Source organism: Drosophila navojoa, chromosome 5 (assembly GCF_054131105.1).
Source record: "Drosophila navojoa isolate 15081-1374.11 chromosome 5, UAZ_NAV_1.0, whole genome shotgun sequence".
Taxonomy (NCBI): Eukaryota; Metazoa; Arthropoda; class Insecta; order Diptera; family Drosophilidae; genus Drosophila; species Drosophila navojoa.
The window spans coordinates 12,665,913-12,681,763 of NC_142893.1; the positions used below are offsets into that span (position 1 = coordinate 12,665,913).

Genomic DNA, 15,851 nt, shown 5'->3' on the forward strand with positions numbered 1-15,851 from the left:
CCTTATCAAGTATTCAGCCGGCGTAAGCTGAAGCTGATAAAGAATGTCAGAAATTCTTTTTCATTTTAGTATCAAATGCAAAGTAATTATTTATAGCAGTTGTCATGCGTGCTTCAAATAATATAATAGTAATAATAATAATCAAATGTACAAAATACTCAATATGCAATTCATGAAATCTATGCACACAACACTTAAAAATCACATACATAATTAAATAAAAAGATATTAAAATGCTTCAGTTTGTAAATAATATATTATTATTGTTCACGTATATTTAAAGTTTACAAATTTAAAGAGACTATGTAATTGCATTTTACCCAGTCAATTCATTTTATTTTTGGTTATCCACTGGAAACCAAAGACAAATTTTGCTTAAATTATAACATTCGATCTGCCAACGAGTGACATTTTATCTCATGTAGGACTCTGTAGGATTTGGGCTTGTGCTGCTGTGCTCGTTATTGTACAACTACAACTAGTTTAAAATAAACGTAAGGTAAAAGTAAGGAAAATCTTACAGTAGGCACACAAACAACACAACTCTCCGTCACCCCACAGATTTACAATTGATTTCGATCCAGACATTGAGTAGTGCATTATAAACAATAAAAACTTAATGCAACTGAATTTGACTGAGTTGTGATCGTATGTCGTTGGTGTTTGCATCTCGTAGGTTGTTAATGTTCACGCGTATTACTACACAATTTGGGTAAATGCTATTTGCTTATGAATGATCGGGATCATTTTATATGATTTAGAAGAATCAGGAATATGATGGGCTTTGTTTTGTTTAACGTACAACTTAATCCGAATCCAAATGTGATTATTATGAAATAAGAGAACAACGACTACGACTATGGTTGCCTAATTTAGTTCTTCTCCTCCTTCTTGGCGTCGCCGGAAGAGTCGGCCGAACTGCTGCTGGTGCCAGAGGCGGCGCCGCCTGAGCTGCTCTCGCGTTCGGCGGACATCTGTCATAGAATTCATTAATTTCAATTAATAAAATATACTAAATATATATTTGTTTTGCTAGTTAGCCTACCTTCTTGTATGCCATCTCGAAGAGCTTCAATGAGGACTGCTGCAGTTGAGTGGTGGCTTTCCTAACCTCCTCTGGATCAGCGGTCTCCTTGTTGGCCAGCAGAGTGCGCAGATCAGCAATTTCCTTCTTCATTTTTTCGCACTATAAAAAAATCAAAGAATATTATGGTATTTCCACACAATAATAGAAATTCAATTTGCGTACTTCTTCAGCGGGCAGCTGGCTCTTGAATTCTTCCATTTTGGTCTCTGTGTCGTGCACAATACTCTCGCCCTGGTTAACGATTTCAATCAGTTCACGCTTCTTCTTGTCAGCAGATGCGTATTCCTCAGCCTTCTTAATCATGTTCTCGATCTCATCCTTGCTCAGACCACCGCTTGACTGGATCACAATCTGTTGCTCCTTGCCGGTACCCTTGTCCTTGGCCGACACATGGACAATTCCGTTGGCGTCAATATCGAAGACCACCTCAATTTGGGGCACGCCGCGAGGCGCTGGTGGAATGCCAACCAGAGTGAAGGATCCCAGCAATTTGTTGTCGTTGGCCATCTCACGCTCGCCCTGGTGTACCTTAATCTCCACCTGAGTCTGGCCATCGCTGGCCGTTGAGAACACCTGCGACTTCTTGGTGGGAATGGTCGTATTGCGAGAGATCAGACGTGTGAAGACACCTCCCAATGTCTCAATACCCAGCGACAGGGGAGTGACATCGAGTAAAAGCACATCAGTGACATCGCCAGCCAAGACACCGCCCTGGACAGCGGCACCGACGGCAACAGCCTCATCGGGATTGACTGAACGCGAAGGCTGGCGTCCGAATAGCTCCTGCACTGTGGACTGCACCTTGGGCATACGCGTCATACCGCCGACCAGCAAAACTTCGCCGATTTCAGACTTGGATACCTCGGCATCAGACAATGCCTTCTGGCAAGGCTGAATGGTGCGCTTGATCAGATCGCCGACCAGACTCTCCAGCTTGGAGCGAGTCATTTTCAGATTCATGTGCTGGGGTCCCGCAGCATCCATGGTCAGATATGGCAAATTGATGTCGGTCTGTTGGGAGGACGACAGCTCGCACTTAGCTTTCTCTGCAGCCTCTTTCAGGCGTTGCATGGCAATATTGTCCTTGCGGATATCAATGCCGCTATCCTTCTTGAATTCGGCCACCAAGAAGTTGACAATGGCATTATCGAAATCCTCTCCGCCCAGCAGAGTGTCACCATTAGTGGACTTTACTTCAAAGACGCCCTTCTGGATTTCCAAAATGGAAATATCAAAGGTACCGCCGCCCAAATCATATACAGCAATACTAGAAGATATTAATTTCATATATATTAGTATTAATGTAGCCATAAATCAGTGATTTCTTTAACTCACATTTTATCCTCGGTTTTATCCATACCATAGGCTAGCGCCGCTGCTGTTGGCTCGTTGATCACACGCAGGACATTCAAGCCAGCGATTTGACCAGCATCCTTTGTAGCCTGACGCTGTGAGTCGTTGAAGTAAGCGGGCACCGTGACCACGGCATTCTTGACTGGTGTGTTGAGGTACGCCTCGGCGGTCTCCTTCATCTTCATTAGAATAAAGGCACCAATTTGCGAGGGCGAGTAAACTTTGCCATCTGTCGCCGATACCCAGGCATCGCCATTAGAAGCCTTAACCACTTTGTAGGACAAATTTGTAATATCCTTCTTAACCTCAGGATCATCGAAGCGGCGTCCGATCAGACGTTTTGTGGCATAGAAAGTGTTGGCTGAATTTGTGACTGCCTGACGCTTGGCCGGCATACCAACCAAACGTTCGCCATCCTTGGTAAACGCAACGTGTGAGGGCGTTGTGCGAGCGCCCTCCGCATTCTCAATCACCTTCGCCTGCTTGCCCTCCATAACGGCCACGCAGGAGTTGGTGGTACCCAAATCGATACCAATAACTGCTCCTTTAACTTCGCCAGATCTGCGAGTAGCAGAAAAAAAACACGTGTTAGTGGATTTTTGTAATTCTGATAAGATTGCGTACGCCGAGCGAAATACAAAGAAACATGAGATAAGAATATAATTGGAGATGATCAGTTACACTTCAACAACAATAAGTTAAGCTGATGTAATTATTTCTTAAAATGTTGAAAACATAATTATAACTTTCACAGAATAATATTAGAGCAATATTATGTTATATAACTAAAAATTATATTTGAAAGAAGTTCATTAACCGGCGGAACTGATCTACTAATTACAATTAAACCACTCTGTTCAGCACTGACGGTAACTGCATGTTTGTGTATATATGTATGGATGTGTATGCATGTTCATGTAACAGACATCGCTTATATATCTGCCGCATATATTAACAAGATATTTTAAGCAGATAATCTTCAATGCTAGCAAAAGATACTATATTCCAATATATTACTACTTTCGAAAATGTGTATTACATAAGTAGCGGCACATTGGTTTATTTGAATGTCTAGCAATGCAATACGGCAAGTCAACATGTGTAATAAGTGCTATAGTGTTCAAAGTTCACTTACTTGTAACGCATCTGGCCCGACAATCCATTGAAAACTCCAGGAATATTCTGTAAATAGGCAAAAGTATGCGTTTAAGGTAAATGAAATGTAAAAACATTAGGCGGTACATCAATTGCTAGAACATGCCGCACCGACTATTATGTAAAGCTCAATTGTACTTACGCGGAATATGCTAGAAGCTGCCGACATATGCGCTGGGGCTGCGAGGCTGACCTGGCGCGATAGGCGTGGTATAAGCTTGGGTACGCGCAACATTTTCGTATTTTACTTTTTTTGTTTTACACTTGCACTAATTATCAAATAAAACAGCTGCAAAATGCACCGCTATTGAGTCGAAAATTTCGTCAGAGCGAACCACGAGCACGTTTCCCTTACGAGGGCTGGATAAAGACGACAGTCAAAGATGTGAGCAGCCAACAAAATAATCGGTTTGTGGTGGAACTGAAACAAAATACGCAGAGTTGCACTAAGTGTTCGGCTGCGGTGCTGCCAACGCTTTTGAGTGGCAAGTGTACGTGTGATTTCTTCAAATTATTTACAAAGCTTTTCAGAATTGATTTGAAATTTGTGTATTTAATGATTCGGCTATACAAACTGTATTAGCTGATATGTGAATAGACTTGTTTATGACGTTAGTTGCTCGGCATCTCCAATAGATCTGTCCGAGGCACCCTGTGTATGTGAGGATTTCCCAGCGTTTCGTGTTCCATCACACGTGTTGTTATTATTGCGTAAAGTAGTATAAAAAAATAGTTTCAAAATTTTCACCAAAATTGAATAATAGATCGTCGGTTCGACCGATGCTGCTTATGCCGTTATTGTACAGCCGGTACTTTAGACACTCTGAGCGTAATCTGTCGATTGTCTAACTTTCAAATTCGGCGTTATGGCATCGGACAACGAATCCGACGCCGAACTCGATGAAAACTACTACACATTTCTCAATTTGCCGCGAGATGTAAGTGCATTCCAATCAAATATATCTATTGGTACCTCTAATGCATCACCTTTTGCCAGGCCACGCCGGAGCAAATTAATACCGCGTACCGGAAGCAAAGTCGCATTTACCATCCGGACAAACATATGGACCCGGAAAGCAAAAAGAAGGCAGAAATCATGTTCAACCGGACGAAACGCGCCTATGAGGTACTTTCCGATCCGCACCAGCGTGCGATTTACGATTCAGTGGGCGAAAAGGGTCTCAAAACAGAGGGCTGGGAGAGGGCTGTCGTACCCCGGACAAAGACACCGGCAGAGATACGGGAGGAGTACGAGCGCTTAGCTCAGGCCGCTGCCGAACGCCGGCTGCAACAGCGCACCAATCCACGTGGCAACATCACTGTCAATGTGAATGCTACCGAAATATTTACGCCCTACGACGACACAGAGATGCCGCGTGTGGAGGTCAGCTCAATGAGCATTGCCCAATCGATTGAGGCGCCCATAACACGCAAGGACATGATCATCATGAGCGGCAATCTGTACTCGTCCAATGGCACCGGCACAGGGGGATTTATGGTTGCCGGCCGGCGACTGCTCAACAAAGGCTGGTTGGAGATTTGCCTTGGTGCCGGCAATGGCTTCCTGTTAGGTCTCAAGGGTAAGCAACTGGGATTATTGAGCAACATTAAATAGTGAAGATCTGTATATATGCAATGGCAACAGGTGGGCGCACGCTGACATCGAAGCTAACGTTGAATGGCGGCACCAATATGAATTTCCAGGAAAATGGTGTAATACCCGTTGTGTTTTCCACATTGGCCGTCCAGCTGGACAAGCACACCGTCGGCAGCCTGACGCTCAATGCCGGACCGCAGTCATCCATGACCACGCAGGTTGATCACTCCAACGATCAGCATGCCATAAGCACGTCCTTTGTGATAGGCACCCCACACATGTACTTCGGCGTCTCCTACACTCGAAAAATGCTTGAGAACGAGATGAAGCTGAAATTGGCGACCAAGTGAGCATCAACAGGATTAGGATAATGATTTGCATTAATTGATCTATGGCTGACATTTACAGAGTGGGCACATTTGGATTCCTGGGCGAATACGGCGTGGAGAAAAAAGTTTCGAAATACAGTTCGCTGATAGCAACCGTTTCCATAGGCGTGCCTTCCGGAGTCATACTCAAATTGAAGTGAGTGACCCACCCGTCTGTGCAAAATGTATTGAACAAAACAAATCATTAATGATTCCAGAATAATACGTTCTAACCAGTCGTATGTGTTTCCAATCCATTTGAGCGACGAAATTGTGCCCGCTGCTGTTTTCTATGCAACAGTGACGCCGATAGTTGCGTGGTTTTTCGTCAAAAAGACCATAATGGATCCCATGGAGGCGGATCGTAAGAACATGGAAGTGGAGCGTACGAAGCGGCAAAATGAGCAGCGTTTGGCTGCCAGGAAATCAGAGGCAATGGCAGCAATACACTTGATGCAGAGCACCTACAATCGCATCCTACAAGAGGAACAGGACCGTCGAGGGCTGATCATCAAGAGAGCGATCTATGGATGCATCAATGAAGGCACCTCACAGTTCAAGCCGGAGGCATCGCATGATGTCACCGTGCCCATTCAGTGTCTAGTCAGGGATGGTACATTGCAGTTGTATGAATCGTCGAAGGTATATTTAATAGAATTTAAATTGATTTAATGATATTTACCCACTCTTTAAATTTGCTTTGCAGTGCGATTTACCTGGCTTTTTCGATCCCAGCTTGGGAGACGATAAGATATTGCGCATAGAGTATACATTTGGGGATGTATCCAAAACCGTCAATTTAAAGGATAATGAGCCATTACGACTGCCAGGATAGAACGCATTGCAATTTGTAAAAATCTTCAGTTTTTTGTTTAAAATTGTTTTTATAATTAATAGTAGCCGTAAAAGAAACACAAATATATGATAGTCAATGAACTGGCTAGTTTTTCCAAATTGGCATCAGTTTCAGCTAAATGCTTGTAATTTCCTAAAAATCCTGGTGTTTTATTTCATATTACCATCGTATCTGCAAAGCTTAATATATGAGTAGTTTTATTTGCTATTTAACTTAAATGTGGCGCCAATAGGAATATGCGCACGAGTCACCCTGTTGTTTTTCGCGATTCACAATCAGCTGTTGTAAGATTGGTCCATATGGAATCGAACAACAATATTTGTAATTTTAAGTTGAAAAAAATGCAGTAGCATAATAATGGCATTCAAAATAGCAATCAACTTGAATAAGGAATGATGCAATCAATGGACCATGACCATATTTACAAAAGCGAATCTCATACGCTTCGTGGTCGGCTCAATATGTCTACTGCTGGTGCTCAACTTCTTGTGGGCCTCAGAGTCGGACGGAGTCAGCGGTTCGTCGCTGAGCAAGCTGAGGTAAGTGCGAAAAATGCATTCACTTAATGTACATATCTACTCATGTAATCATATATAATTATGCTCTCATTATAGCATACGGCGTGTGCACAAGTATGCACACATCCACAGCCGAAGCGACAACGTAAGTGGCTTTGCCAGCGATAAGGGGGTCAACACAAATATTTCGGGGCAAAAGTTGCCTGCCGCTCCATTGGCGCTATCTAAAGAGCGCGACCAACACATCGGTCGCAACTCAACCTCAACGACTGTGATTGCGATTGCAAACTTTACTTCCATTCCACAAGACTTATCGCACGCGCATCCGCAAGATTATGCAAACAGCACACTCAAGCCGCAATTGCACCTCACACAAAACTGCACTGATCCCGATCCCAGAGATGGTAAGTGAAGTAAAATATGTATAAAATATATATTGTAAATGAATTTCTTATTCAGGTGGACCCATCACACCCAACACAACCCTTGAATCTCTTGATGTTATTGAGGCAGAGCTGGGACCTTTGCTGCGTCCTGGCGGCGCTTATCAGCCAACTGATTGCATTGCTCAACATCATGTCGCCATTGTCGTACCCTTCCGCGACCGATACGCACACCTCTCGGTCTTCCTACGCAACATACATCCGTTCCTAATGAAACAGCGCATTGCTTATCGAATATTTATAATAGAGCAAACCAATGGGAAGCCTTTTAATCGTGCTGCCATGATGAATATTGGTTACTTGGAGGCCTTAAAGCTTTATCAGTGGGACTGTTTTATATTCCACGACGTCGATCTTTTACCTTTGGATGAACGCAATCTGTACAATTGTCCACGTCAGCCGCGGCACATGTCCGTTGCAATTGACACGCTGAACTTCAAGTAGGTTGCAATGATTGATTTATTTATTAAATGATTAATTGGCTGATTTATTGCTGGTGAGCAGGTTGCCTTATCGTTCAATATTTGGCGGAGTTTCTGCCATGACGCGCCAACACTTCCTGGCTGTAAATGGCTTTTCGAACTCATTCTTTGGCTGGGGTGGCGAGGACGACGATATGTCTAACAGGTAAGGCGATCAATATTCCCTAACAATAGAATATATTATTAACATAAATTTCGCTTCAGATTGAAACATGCCAACTTATTCATATCACGTTATCCAATAAATATAGCTCGCTATAAAATGTTGAAGCACCAGAAGGAAAAAGCCAATCCAAAACGGTCTGCGCTTTGCTTACAATTAATTAAACCCTTACCTTACCTTTACCTTATTAACTTTACTATTGCAGTTACGAAAATCTACAGAATGGCATCAGTAAGATTGAAATGGATGGCATAAATTCGATCAAATATGAGATTTACAGCATCAAGGATTTCCCGACTTTCACTTGGTACTTAGCTGAGCTAAAGAACTCCGAGCGAAAGAGTTAGCCAAATACAGTAAAAGTCTGTTTATGTACATCTTTAAAAAAGGGAAACAACCAAAGCAAAGACATGAATTTTGCAGAATGGGAATCTCAATTTCGTACAATATTTACTTATGTATGTACAAATGACAGAATTACTTTTTCGAAGTAGCCCTAAATTATCTCGAATAATAGACACACACATATTGTGTACGTAGCATGTCCAGTCAATATAGAAATACCATATGTACTTCAGTAGTGCAGCTAGCCCCATTTAATATATTCTATATATTCTAATGGATATGTAGATTTTGTTGATTTTTGTTTCTTCCTCATAATTTTTTTTACTAAAAATCTCTCTTTAAAGCAAAAAAAAGAAAAACCAAAAAAAGACAAAAAATTCTACACCAATTCCTACAAGGTGAAATGTAGATATTACTTTTGTGATATACAAATTGTTATTTGATCTAAAAATGATAATTAAATGGAAAATGAAAATTCTCGTATCTTCGGTACACCGAATCGGACTTATACCCTTGCAGACGGCCCATAGAGTTTGTCCGATATAATTATATATTTGGGTATTCAATATCAACTTTTCTGACTGACTAATAATCCAAGAACAGCTATTTAGCAATCCGATCCAACTAGCAGAGGGCAGCGGCAGCAGTTGCTGTTCGGTCTGAAACGACTCTTAAATTATATCAAACTCTGCAAGGGTGTTTATTATTATCTACCATACTTTAATATACAATACCAAATGTAAAACTTATTAAAAAATACATTTTACTATACCAGAATAAAACTTTTACTATATTATCAATCCAAAGTTGGTTTTACCTTTAGACGAATTATCTATGTATAATAATGCGGGCATTTATCCGTCATTTATCATATACTATATAAACCCATTAGTCCAATTAAAAATTTCATTTAATCGTTTCGTTGGTTAGATTTCGTTTTTATTTAGGTTACTTTGTTGTTTCATTTTGTTTGCGTACGTGTATTAGAAAATATTTATGGCTTCGTAACGACTATGTTACCATTTAAGTCTGGGTTATATATATTACTTTGTGGCACGGCTAAATGGCCGCTAATGATTAGTAGATAATATTCGATGGTGGGGGCTGGGCGAGGGCGGGAAAACACGTTTATAAGTATGGCGAGTGGGGAATTCAATTCCGTGGCTCATTTATTAGTTTGGTATGCAAAATACAGTTAAAACAATTGGCTTTCAAATAAAAACTTAAAATTATGCAGACCTTTTGAGGCCTGCCCGGGGTTTTCACTGGTCACGTTGTAATATAAATGCTTTTTGGGTTTCTCTTTTGGATAGTGAGCAAATAATTTTCCATCATTTTCGGAGCAAACTAGGTTAGGGGTAACTACTAGCAAATGGTAGTCAATTGGCCTGGACACGTATAATATATATATATAAATATATACAAATAGAAATTATAATAGATATCAATTTGGTCAACAAAATTACAACAATTAGAGCATCCAGATGAGAGGCAAAACCCGATAAGTGGTTAGGTAAACGAACATATATATATAATATAAACAACGACAAGCTGTACGCAGGAGGAGGGCAGGAATTAGCGTTAGACTTATTAACGGCAATATTAGAGAATCCTATATACAAATGTAAGCGCTGCGATTCGCTGCGGTGTTCACATTATGGAGCAGGGCATGGCACAGCAGAGGGGCAGGCAGAGGGGCACCACTGCGCCACCGGACTTGGTTTTCGTCTTGGACTTCGAGCCCGATTCGTACTCGTACATGCCCGATCCCTTGGCCCAGCGACCCTATTAAAGAGAATACAATGTAAGTAACCTGGAATTTAAACGAATTCGTTAACAAATGCAAAGACTTACACCACCCGCAGAGCCTGCGTGCATCTCTTCGCGCCTGGTTATGATTGTGTCGTGACCAGGTGGATAGTATACCTCCTTGCCAGCCTTGTTGACGGAGGGCACGTGCTGCTGCTGTGGCGATGCGACTGCTGTTTCAATCTCGCGCTTGCGCACCGGTGTCTCAATATCCACGCGATCCACGTGATCCGTCTGCGGAAAGCAAAATGATGAGAATTTGGTTAAAATCTATGCCAGTATTTACTCACAGTGCCAAAGGACTGCATTAGATCGTCCACACGCTGTGGCGGATTGCCGTTGCCCACGGGATACTCGACGCCATCAACGGGGAAGGGCGAGGGCGAGCCATAGTCTGGGCCCGGTCCTCGGCGCGTATTCGTGTTCGTTGTGGAAGAGTATTTATATGAATAAGTGGTATTATTCGGTGGATAGCCATTGCCGGTCTGTGGCTGTGGATAGTTGGAGCTGGGCAGCTGCTTGAGTGGTGCCGGATGAGCTGGCTCCCCTGGGTATGGTCCGCTTCCGTTGGGCGGGCCGTGTATGGTATTGACGGTATTTGAGGTCTCGGTCTCCTTGAAATAGTAGCGATTGGTGCCACCGGGCGGCAGCTGACCGGGACTGTGCGGCGAGCCGTAGTTGGGGCTATGGGCCGGACTGTGCGGATAGCGCACGTCGTTCACCGTATTCACATTGTCCGTTTTGTGTATATTGTAGATGACGGTGCGGCTAGAGTTGGGCGGCACACCATTCGGGCTGACCGCTGGTCCCAGCGGCAGCTGGCGAGGCTGAGGGCTCAAGCCGCGCGTGGTCGTCTCCTTGTGCTCGCGAATCTCATACGACTGATTGGTCACCAGCGGCCGATCGTTGGGCTTGTTGAGCGTGGAATAGCTCTCCGTATTATAGACGACAGTTTGGGGCACATGAGACGGCGACAGCTGCGTATAGTTCTGGCTGCTGTTGAGTGTTTCGTGGTGTTTGTAGCTGCTGCTCAGCGTATTGTTGTTGCTGGTGCGATTAATGGTGCTGGTGGCGCTGCCGGGGCCAGTCGACGGTATCTCATAGGTGTAGGTGCGCACCGTGGTGGTCACCTTGGTGCCCGGCACCGGCAAGATGCCATCGCCCAATGCAATGTCCTGCAGTTCCTTGTCAATGTCTACATTGCTGGTCAGCGTCTGAGTGGTGCTCACGGTGCTCGGCACCAGCTCCACATTGTTGTTGATTGTGCGATTGCTCTCATAGATTTTGGTCTTGCTCGCATACTGACCACCGGGTGAGTGGGCTGAAAGAGGATAAGAAGTTATTCAAACGATATAGAAAGGTTTTCATATGGGCTTTACCTAGCGTATAGGGCTTCTCGTTGGTCTGGTACTCGTCACGCTTTAAGTTGTCCTGAAAGCTGGAGTACTTGGCCGTAGACTGCAGTGTGCTGTAGTCGGTTGGATTAAAGGTTTCGACATCATCATTGATGGGCTGCTGGCCACCCGAATGCTTCGTGGTCTTGATTACACGCGTTGTCTTCGTGATAGTGCCCGATGGATCAGTGCGCTCACTGAAAAAGGAAAATCATTGATTTTAAATATTGTCTTATAGAATTACTTTTGAAAGTTGTTCTCTTAATAAATAACAAAAATTCTAAATATATTTACTTAAGTATAATATTTAATCAATGATTATTATTATTTCAACTAATCTTTAACCAACTTACAGTGTTCTATAGGTAGTTCCAACGGGTAGGATCTCGCGCTCTCTTGTCGTGAGCTGGCGTTCCTGTTTCAGGTCCTCAAGCAGGGCATCCAACTGATCGATGTTTTGATCGGTGCCCTTGCTCTGATATGACACATTATTGTCGCCGGAGCTTGAATATTGGTACGATGACTTCTTGTACGCATAATTCTTGTCGTTCTGTGGATATAAATACATTTTTAAGATTTAAATGAGATCTACAAAAATAATAAGAATTTTGACTTACACGTCCATTCCATTTGGAAGGCGAATCTCTTATTGAGGATGAGTAATTTTCCGAGCTGCTCGAGTACTGCATTTCCAATTATTGTTTTTTTCTGCCGGAATGACATCAAACATCAATAAAAATATACACGAAATATTTAAATCTATTTTATATTTGTACAAGTATGAGTAAGTGATATTTTAGTAATAAATTCTAGGTTATGTGTGTGTGGGTGTAACTGTAAACGGCTTCGAACTGACAGGTTGACTCGCAGTTCATGAGAATTTCAAGCATTTTTGTATACATTACACCCACTGCATATTTCAATCTGTACAAACATGGTGCCAGCTCACATTCTGAGGTGATATTTGTGGCGCATTAATGGAGCTCAAGTCAATTTAAAGATGGGCATCACTTGACTAGATGATCTGTCAATAGCACCAGCCAAAAGAAAAAACGATCTAAATTAACCAAATAAACACATGAAAAGACGCTAAATACACATAGACTAGCAGATACCCAGCATAATAAAAAGTTCTCAAATTAATTAAAATATGTTCAACGATTTCTGAGAAATAACGAAAAATAAAAGACTTTTTCAAGTTAATTGATGACATAAATATGCCTTTAAAAAAAGCCTATATGCATATATTTATGTGCCCTCAAATTTGGCATTGATTTTCGGAACTGACGACACAGAAAACACACAAAACAAAAAGATACAAACGAGCTGCTGGCAAAGTCAATGTCAAACTGGTTTTCACTTTTTAGCGTGTCCTTAGTTCCTTTTTCGTCGAATGAAACAATTCAACAACAAAATAAAATAATATAAAACCTGTACACACACATACATATATTCGTCTGACTACAGAGTTGATGAGCTTTTTTTTTATGTGATTTAGCGATAACCTTGAGTAAGAGATTTCAATGAATGACTTTGTATAAGGCGCATGTGAGAGAATAGCAGATGCAAACACAAGGATGACCAAAGATGATGTCATCCGAGTCATAAACAAATAATATTCGACTGACTGCAAATACACATGCACATAAAAACATAGGCTCACACATTTACATAAATCTTAGCTCACGTAAGTTAAATAAATCAAAGCGTCTAGGCGCCTAATCAAATCACATCAGATTCAATCAAGATTCTTACAAAATGATCTTTCGTTTGCCGCCATATGGTCAAGACTTTTTTTTTAGCTAATAAAGAAGCTCACGTAAGCTAACACAACAACAATAAAAAGTTCATAATATAAATAAAGGGCTAAATCTAATTGACGCCTGGATCATACAGAGCACGTTTTTTTTTCTACAGTGGCGCTTCGAGGCAAATTGATTTATATAAAAAAAAAAAAAACAGGTCGAGTAAGAGAGAGAGAGAGAGAGAGAGAGAGCGAGCGCGAAGTGTGTAATGCGTATGTTTGTTTTTGCATACGCTTTTTGTACAATTCAAAATGATCTCATATAATCGGAACGAGAGACAAAAAGTGGGAACATGTTGCTGCTGCTGCTGTTGTTGCTGTTGTCTGCCAATGGAGTGGGCGTGACGTTAGGGCGGGACTGGCAGGGGTAAACAGCAACTCGCAAAAATGCCAACGATCTACATGTGAACATAAATACATACAAATATATGTATGTATATGTTTGTTTGAGCATGTGTGCGTGTGTGTGTGTATGCATATAAGCAAACATAAAATAAACAAAATAGCAAACGAACAAGCTTCAAATGGCCGAAAAGAGCAAAGCGAAGGTGTTGTTGTTGTTGTTTTTGTTCAAATTTCCGAAAAATCAAATTGAAAACGTAGGCGAAAAGGCGTAGAACATGCATGTGTATGTATGCGTGTGTATATTCATATGTACATATATGTTTGTGTGAGCGTTGTATTCTAGCGCCTAAGTTAGATTGCCAATTTGTGTGGCTGGTGACGATGCTGCCGCCGTTGATGTTATTATTGCCCACCTACGCAACAGCATCAGCGCACAGTTCAATCTAGTTAACACATACACACACACAAATACATACATATGTATATATGTACATATGTACGTACATATGTCTGTATACACCTTATACATTTGTTTTGGGTAACGCTTGAACTTGGCTAATTTAAATTGAAAATTTTATGTATGAATACGAAAATCTTCATAAAGACAAAAAAAAAAAAATAATAATAATAATAAAAAAGTATTGATGTGCTCTTTATTTCGTAGCTTTCATTTGACTTTTTCTGATCTTTTTTTGTATTTAGCCGAATTTACGCTTTGAGCAGCGGCGCACAATGAAGCAAAAGAATAGGCAACGGTTGTCGTTGCCTTCATTGTCAGCGAGACTTTCGCCTTTTGCTCTTCTTTTTGCTATTGCTGGTGTACGTACACACATATTGATGTATGAAAACAAATAATTCTATAAATAGTTCACTGCCACCGTTTCTTTTTGGCTTTCGATTCCGAAAACTGTTTTTGTTGCTCTTGATTCAAACAGAAGGCAAAAACAACAACAACAATATATCGAGTGCGCCCCAGAAATGAATCATCCTCAAATATATGTACATATACAGTTAACCGTAGGATGCGGATGCAATTGAATGCGTATTTTTATTGAACACCATTTGAATTTCTCTTTGCGAGTCTGTATATACACACACATATATAGATAATAGATACTCTCATGAGCAAATGAGAGTATCAACGGATAGCGTAGAGAAAAAAACAAACTGAAACTCGTTTCTATGTGCGTTTGTCGCCGTCATCAGTTTGTATTTTGAGCTTGTCTGCCAGTTCAAGAGATAGCTAGATTCCATAGATACATACACACACACATGTATGTACATACATACTCAACGTACATACATACGGTAAATAGATTTATGCATTTACAATATCATTCACTAATCACTCACTATGCACTTTTCCAAAACCCAAAATGATTGGTGCAGACTTTTTGACCCGTTGTATTTGTTGTAATTGTATTTCTGCTGCTTTTGTTGTTTTTGTTGCAGCGACGACGGCGGGTTCAGTGTTCAGCCAAAAGAAAATTGCTACAATGCGCGGGCGCGTTAGTCTTAGAAATTCGTTTGTATGTGTAAAAGTGTTTTGTGATTTGTTAGTGTGTGTTCGTGTCTGTGTCGTGTGTCTACTACAAAACGTAACGGTAACGGGGAACAGCTTTGCTTTCAATACGCGTACGCGCCTCGCTGGTTTGTGCAGTACTGAGGCTTCACAATTTTGCACTTGCCATGAACAGAGCACGATCGAAACAGATCAGACCCCCAATTAACTTGATCTATAGGTTGTGCTCGCCAAGCGCTGCTCTCTCTCAGACTCATGCTCGCGCTCTCTTGTTCGTAAAGCTTTTTCTTCTCATATTCAAACAAGCGATTTGAAAACGAATACATTTTTAAATTATTATTATGTGAATTAACATTAATGAAGCATTTTAATTGCAAAATATGTCAAGCTTCACATATTTTGGTATTTTAATTATCATTATGTCACCAAATATATACTAAATTTAACTTGAAAAAATTTATTTCGAATGGGTACGCCAAGTAAATATACGCTTTGTAAACTGTGACGTCATCGCTGCTCATGTAATGAACCATGAACTCAACCTGTTATGGAATGCTCAGCAAGTGCTCGCTGAGCGCGTGAGCATCCCCATTGACGCTGTCGCCCGTAG

The 15,851-nt window shown here is 41.4% G+C and overlaps 4 protein-coding genes across 4 annotated transcripts; 2 read left to right on the plus strand and 2 right to left on the minus strand.

Moving 5' to 3' along the window:
- Nucleotides 1–237: 237 nt before the first annotated feature.
- Nucleotides 238–4,019, minus strand: Hsc70-5 (Heat shock protein 70 cognate 5). Its single transcript, XM_018106424.3, has 6 exons — nucleotides 3,738–4,019; nucleotides 3,576–3,622; nucleotides 2,423–3,001; nucleotides 1,250–2,354; nucleotides 1,046–1,186; nucleotides 238–974 (listed from the first exon to the last, which is right to left on the minus strand). Exons 1-6 carry the CDS (start codon nucleotides 3,828–3,830, stop codon nucleotides 873–875), a joined length of 2,067 nt encoding a protein of 688 aa, XP_017961913.1. The 5' UTR covers nucleotides 3,831–4,019; the 3' UTR covers nucleotides 238–872.
- A 236-nt stretch (nucleotides 4,020–4,255) lies between these two features.
- Nucleotides 4,256–6,496, plus strand: LOC108654846 (dnaJ homolog subfamily C member 11). The gene is made up of 6 exons (XM_018106425.3): nucleotides 4,256–4,533; nucleotides 4,593–5,175; nucleotides 5,241–5,538; nucleotides 5,601–5,717; nucleotides 5,779–6,202; nucleotides 6,267–6,496. The coding sequence occupies exons 1-6, from the start codon at nucleotides 4,462–4,464 to the stop codon at nucleotides 6,393–6,395; spliced, it is 1,623 nt and encodes a 540-aa protein (XP_017961914.1). The 5' UTR covers nucleotides 4,256–4,461; the 3' UTR covers nucleotides 6,396–6,496.
- A 195-nt stretch (nucleotides 6,497–6,691) lies between these two features.
- Nucleotides 6,692–9,167, plus strand: beta4GalNAcTA (beta1,4-N-acetylgalactosaminyltransferase A). Its single transcript, XM_018104841.3, has 6 exons — nucleotides 6,692–6,955; nucleotides 7,031–7,338; nucleotides 7,394–7,817; nucleotides 7,882–8,004; nucleotides 8,064–8,159; nucleotides 8,228–9,167. Exons 1-6 carry the CDS (start codon nucleotides 6,828–6,830, stop codon nucleotides 8,367–8,369), a joined length of 1,221 nt encoding a protein of 406 aa, XP_017960330.1. The 5' UTR covers nucleotides 6,692–6,827; the 3' UTR covers nucleotides 8,370–9,167.
- A 117-nt stretch (nucleotides 9,168–9,284) lies between these two features.
- LOC108653906 (uncharacterized) lies at nucleotides 9,285–15,418 on the minus strand. Its single transcript, XM_089260887.1, has 7 exons — nucleotides 15,073–15,418; nucleotides 12,188–12,278; nucleotides 11,924–12,120; nucleotides 11,556–11,767; nucleotides 10,467–11,497; nucleotides 10,222–10,410; nucleotides 9,285–10,152 (listed from the first exon to the last, which is right to left on the minus strand). Exons 2-7 carry the CDS (start codon nucleotides 12,257–12,259, stop codon nucleotides 10,018–10,020), a joined length of 1,836 nt encoding a protein of 611 aa, XP_089117013.1. The 5' UTR covers nucleotides 12,260–12,278; nucleotides 15,073–15,418; the 3' UTR covers nucleotides 9,285–10,017.
- Between the last annotated feature and the right edge of the window lie 433 nt (nucleotides 15,419–15,851).

Bases quoted from the DNA above. Each gene is read 5' to 3' on its own strand.
- Hsc70-5 (XM_018106424.3), bottom strand. From the start codon at position 3,830: ATGTTGCGCGTACCCAAGCTTATACCACGCCTATCGCGCCAGGTCAGC. The intron at 3,623-3,737 runs GTAAGTACAATT...GCCTATTTACAG, and splicing joins CAGCTTCTAGCATATTCCGC to AATATTCCTGGAGTTTTCAA. The intron at 3,002-3,575 runs GTAAGTGAACTT...TGCTACTCGCAG, and splicing joins TCGGGCCAGATGCGTTACAA to ATCTGGCGAAGTTAAAGGAG.
- LOC108654846 (XM_018106425.3), top strand. From the start codon at position 4,462: ATGGCATCGGACAACGAATCCGACGCCGAACTCGATGAAAACTACTAC. The intron at 5,539-5,600 runs GTGAGCATCAAC...TGACATTTACAG, and splicing joins AAGCTGAAATTGGCGACCAA to AGTGGGCACATTTGGATTCC. The intron at 5,718-5,778 runs GTGAGTGACCCA...TAATGATTCCAG, and splicing joins GGAGTCATACTCAAATTGAA to AATAATACGTTCTAACCAGT.
- beta4GalNAcTA (XM_018104841.3), top strand. From the start codon at position 6,828: ATGACCATATTTACAAAAGCGAATCTCATACGCTTCGTGGTCGGCTCA. The intron at 7,339-7,393 runs GTAAGTGAAGTA...TTTCTTATTCAG, and splicing joins TGATCCCGATCCCAGAGATG to GTGGACCCATCACACCCAAC. The intron at 8,160-8,227 runs GTCTGCGCTTTG...TTACTATTGCAG, and splicing joins GAAAAAGCCAATCCAAAACG to TTACGAAAATCTACAGAATG.
- LOC108653906 (XM_089260887.1), bottom strand. From the start codon at position 12,259: ATGCAGTACTCGAGCAGCTCGGAAAATTACTCATCCTCAATAAGAGAT. The intron at 10,411-10,466 runs GTGAGTAAATAC...TGCTTTCCGCAG, and splicing joins TAATGCAGTCCTTTGGCACT to ACGGATCACGTGGATCGCGT. The intron at 10,153-10,221 runs GTAAGTCTTTGC...TCTCTTTAATAG, and splicing joins ACGCAGGCTCTGCGGGTGGT to GGTCGCTGGGCCAAGGGATC.